At 39.5% G+C, this 2,066-nt stretch overlaps 1 protein-coding gene across 1 annotated transcript in view; it reads right to left on the reverse strand.

The window, feature by feature from the left end:
- The window catches only part of LOC107664623 (nucleolar complex protein 3 homolog), an 18,541-nt gene that overhangs the window by 5,130 nt on the left and 11,345 nt on the right, over window positions 1–2,066 (reverse strand). Inside the window, exons 13-17 of the mRNA XM_016455236.1 lie at window positions 1,531–1,611; window positions 1,332–1,432; window positions 1,151–1,223; window positions 1,011–1,074; window positions 866–937 (exon numbers count right to left, since the gene is read on the reverse strand). Coding sequence (XP_016310722.1) covers window positions 866–937; window positions 1,011–1,074; window positions 1,151–1,223; window positions 1,332–1,432; window positions 1,531–1,611 — 391 coding nt within the window. The remainder of the gene's footprint in view (window positions 1–865; window positions 938–1,010; window positions 1,075–1,150; window positions 1,224–1,331; window positions 1,433–1,530; window positions 1,612–2,066) is intronic.

Below are 2,066 nucleotides of genomic sequence, written 5' to 3' on the forward strand. Positions count from 1 at the left end.
AGCAGTGTAGAGTAGTGCTTGTTGTTTGTCGTTTCTCCGATCACAAATGCAGACATGGTTTTATGTTTACGCGGCACGATGCAACGCGTAAAAAGACAGTATAAGTCATTATAATCCGTAATTATGTCCCCACTGGATGCAACAAATGCCTCGTTTATAATGGCTTTTAATGCTTTTGTCTTGTCGCTCCGGCCGGGACACGACATCAACAGTATGGTGAGGGGCGTAACATTTCCGTCACACGCTTGAGGTATTCGGCCAATCACAACGCACTGGATAGCTGGCCAATCACAGCACACCTCGCTTTTCAGACCGATGAGCTTTGTAAAAATCGACACGTTTCAGAAAGGTGGGGCATAGAGGAGAAACAATAATGTACAGTATGTGGAAAATAATGCGTTTTATTTTTTTTACTTTAAACAGCATAAACACATTTAATTAAACCAAATACACAAAATAATGTTCTTTTTAGCAACATCATATGACCTCTTTAAATCATTTACTTGAGAAGCAAAATGAGAAGAACAAGAACAAGCAGAACAAGAAGTCTTGTTTTAAGAAAAATGCATCAAAATGAAGTGCGTTTATGATTAAAACAAGAAGAAATATCTGCTAATGGGCTCAGAAATAAACTAAATTCAAAAGGAAAACAAGTTGTCATAGTCCACTGACAGATGTTTGTCCTTGTTTTAAGCACAGACTCACTTCATTTTGTTTAGTTTCTCAGAAAACTAGACTTCATCTCAAGTGAATGCAAAGTGAAGTGTAATAAATGTCTGGGACACTACAATTTCTAAGTGACGGGATGTTCTTGCTCATATTAAATAACTCGGTGTGCAGAACAAAGAGACACTGGAGATCTCACCTGCGTGCAGCGTCAGCAGGGTTTTGTATAAGTGGTTGTAGAATTTCAAAGGGTTGATGTTGAGGACGTCACCTGTTGGAAAAAGATGCATTTTAGCTCAGCGAGGGTGGGATGTTTGTGAAACCAGAGCTGTGGCGGCACTGACCTTGTCCTGAGAGGATATGGAAGGATGTGAGGATGCAGTGAAGGCTCTCGCGATACGTCAGATCCTGAGAGAAGGAGAACGCTCACATGTTAATGCATGAAGTGTGACGTGAAGCAGGTGCTCCTGGTTGAAATACTTACACCCGATGTGATGAGGCCATACAGCACCACCAACAAATCATTGAAGAACTCCAAGTTTATCAAATGAGCAAACCTTCAGGAAACAATTGCAACCATGTTAATCAAGAACACAGAGGAAAACGCTTTGTAACGGTGTAATAACACTATAATAAAGCAGTTATACACATCAAGTGCTTCTTACTTCGCAAGACCTTCTAAAACGGAGGGCAGTAAGATGGACTTCTGAGCTTTCTTCAGTATTCTGAAGTAGATGAGGAACACAATGTTCAGCGTCTCTGTGTGCTGGAATCAAACGATGGAGCAACAACATAAGTGAACATACAAGAACACAATCATGCATTAAAAGGAACAGGCTCTCCATCTACTGTAGTAAGACTCACCAATTGAATTTTCTTCTCCTTGCTCTCTGAAGCCTCAGCTTCTAGAAGTTCTTTCTGCAGCTTCTCCTCTGCTTTCTTCCACTGTTGAGGACAAGATGGATCAAGGTCACAAAACAGGTATAACACTTTTCCAGAAGCTTGAGGAAATATATTTGGCATTCATTTGCTCCACAGGCATTTCAGAAAATTCTTCATATAAAGACAGATTTCATTAACAAACTCTTTCTAACTCTGCACTTGACCATTAAACGTTTCATACATCACAACATTTGATTTGAAGCAATCTGTATTTTGAAAAAACACTGTACATTTTTATGAGGAAATGGATAATGTAATCAAATCAAAATTCTATATAAAACTACTGATTTGTCTGCAAGTATAAAAATATTAGAAGGTTATTAGGGCTGCATGATAAATTGAAATGGAATCGAGATCGCGATTCGACAGAAGCTGCGATTGTCATGTATATCTTTCAGTGAAGCACGGTTCTGTGATCAGCAGTAAATCTCCATCCGAAGGCCAGAGGGCGCTCTCGC

This window comes from Sinocyclocheilus anshuiensis, unplaced genomic scaffold, assembly GCF_001515605.1.
Source record: "Sinocyclocheilus anshuiensis isolate Anshui unplaced genomic scaffold, SAMN03320099.WGS_v1.1 scaffold287, whole genome shotgun sequence".
NCBI lineage: Eukaryota > Metazoa > Chordata > Actinopteri > Cypriniformes > Cyprinidae > Sinocyclocheilus > Sinocyclocheilus anshuiensis.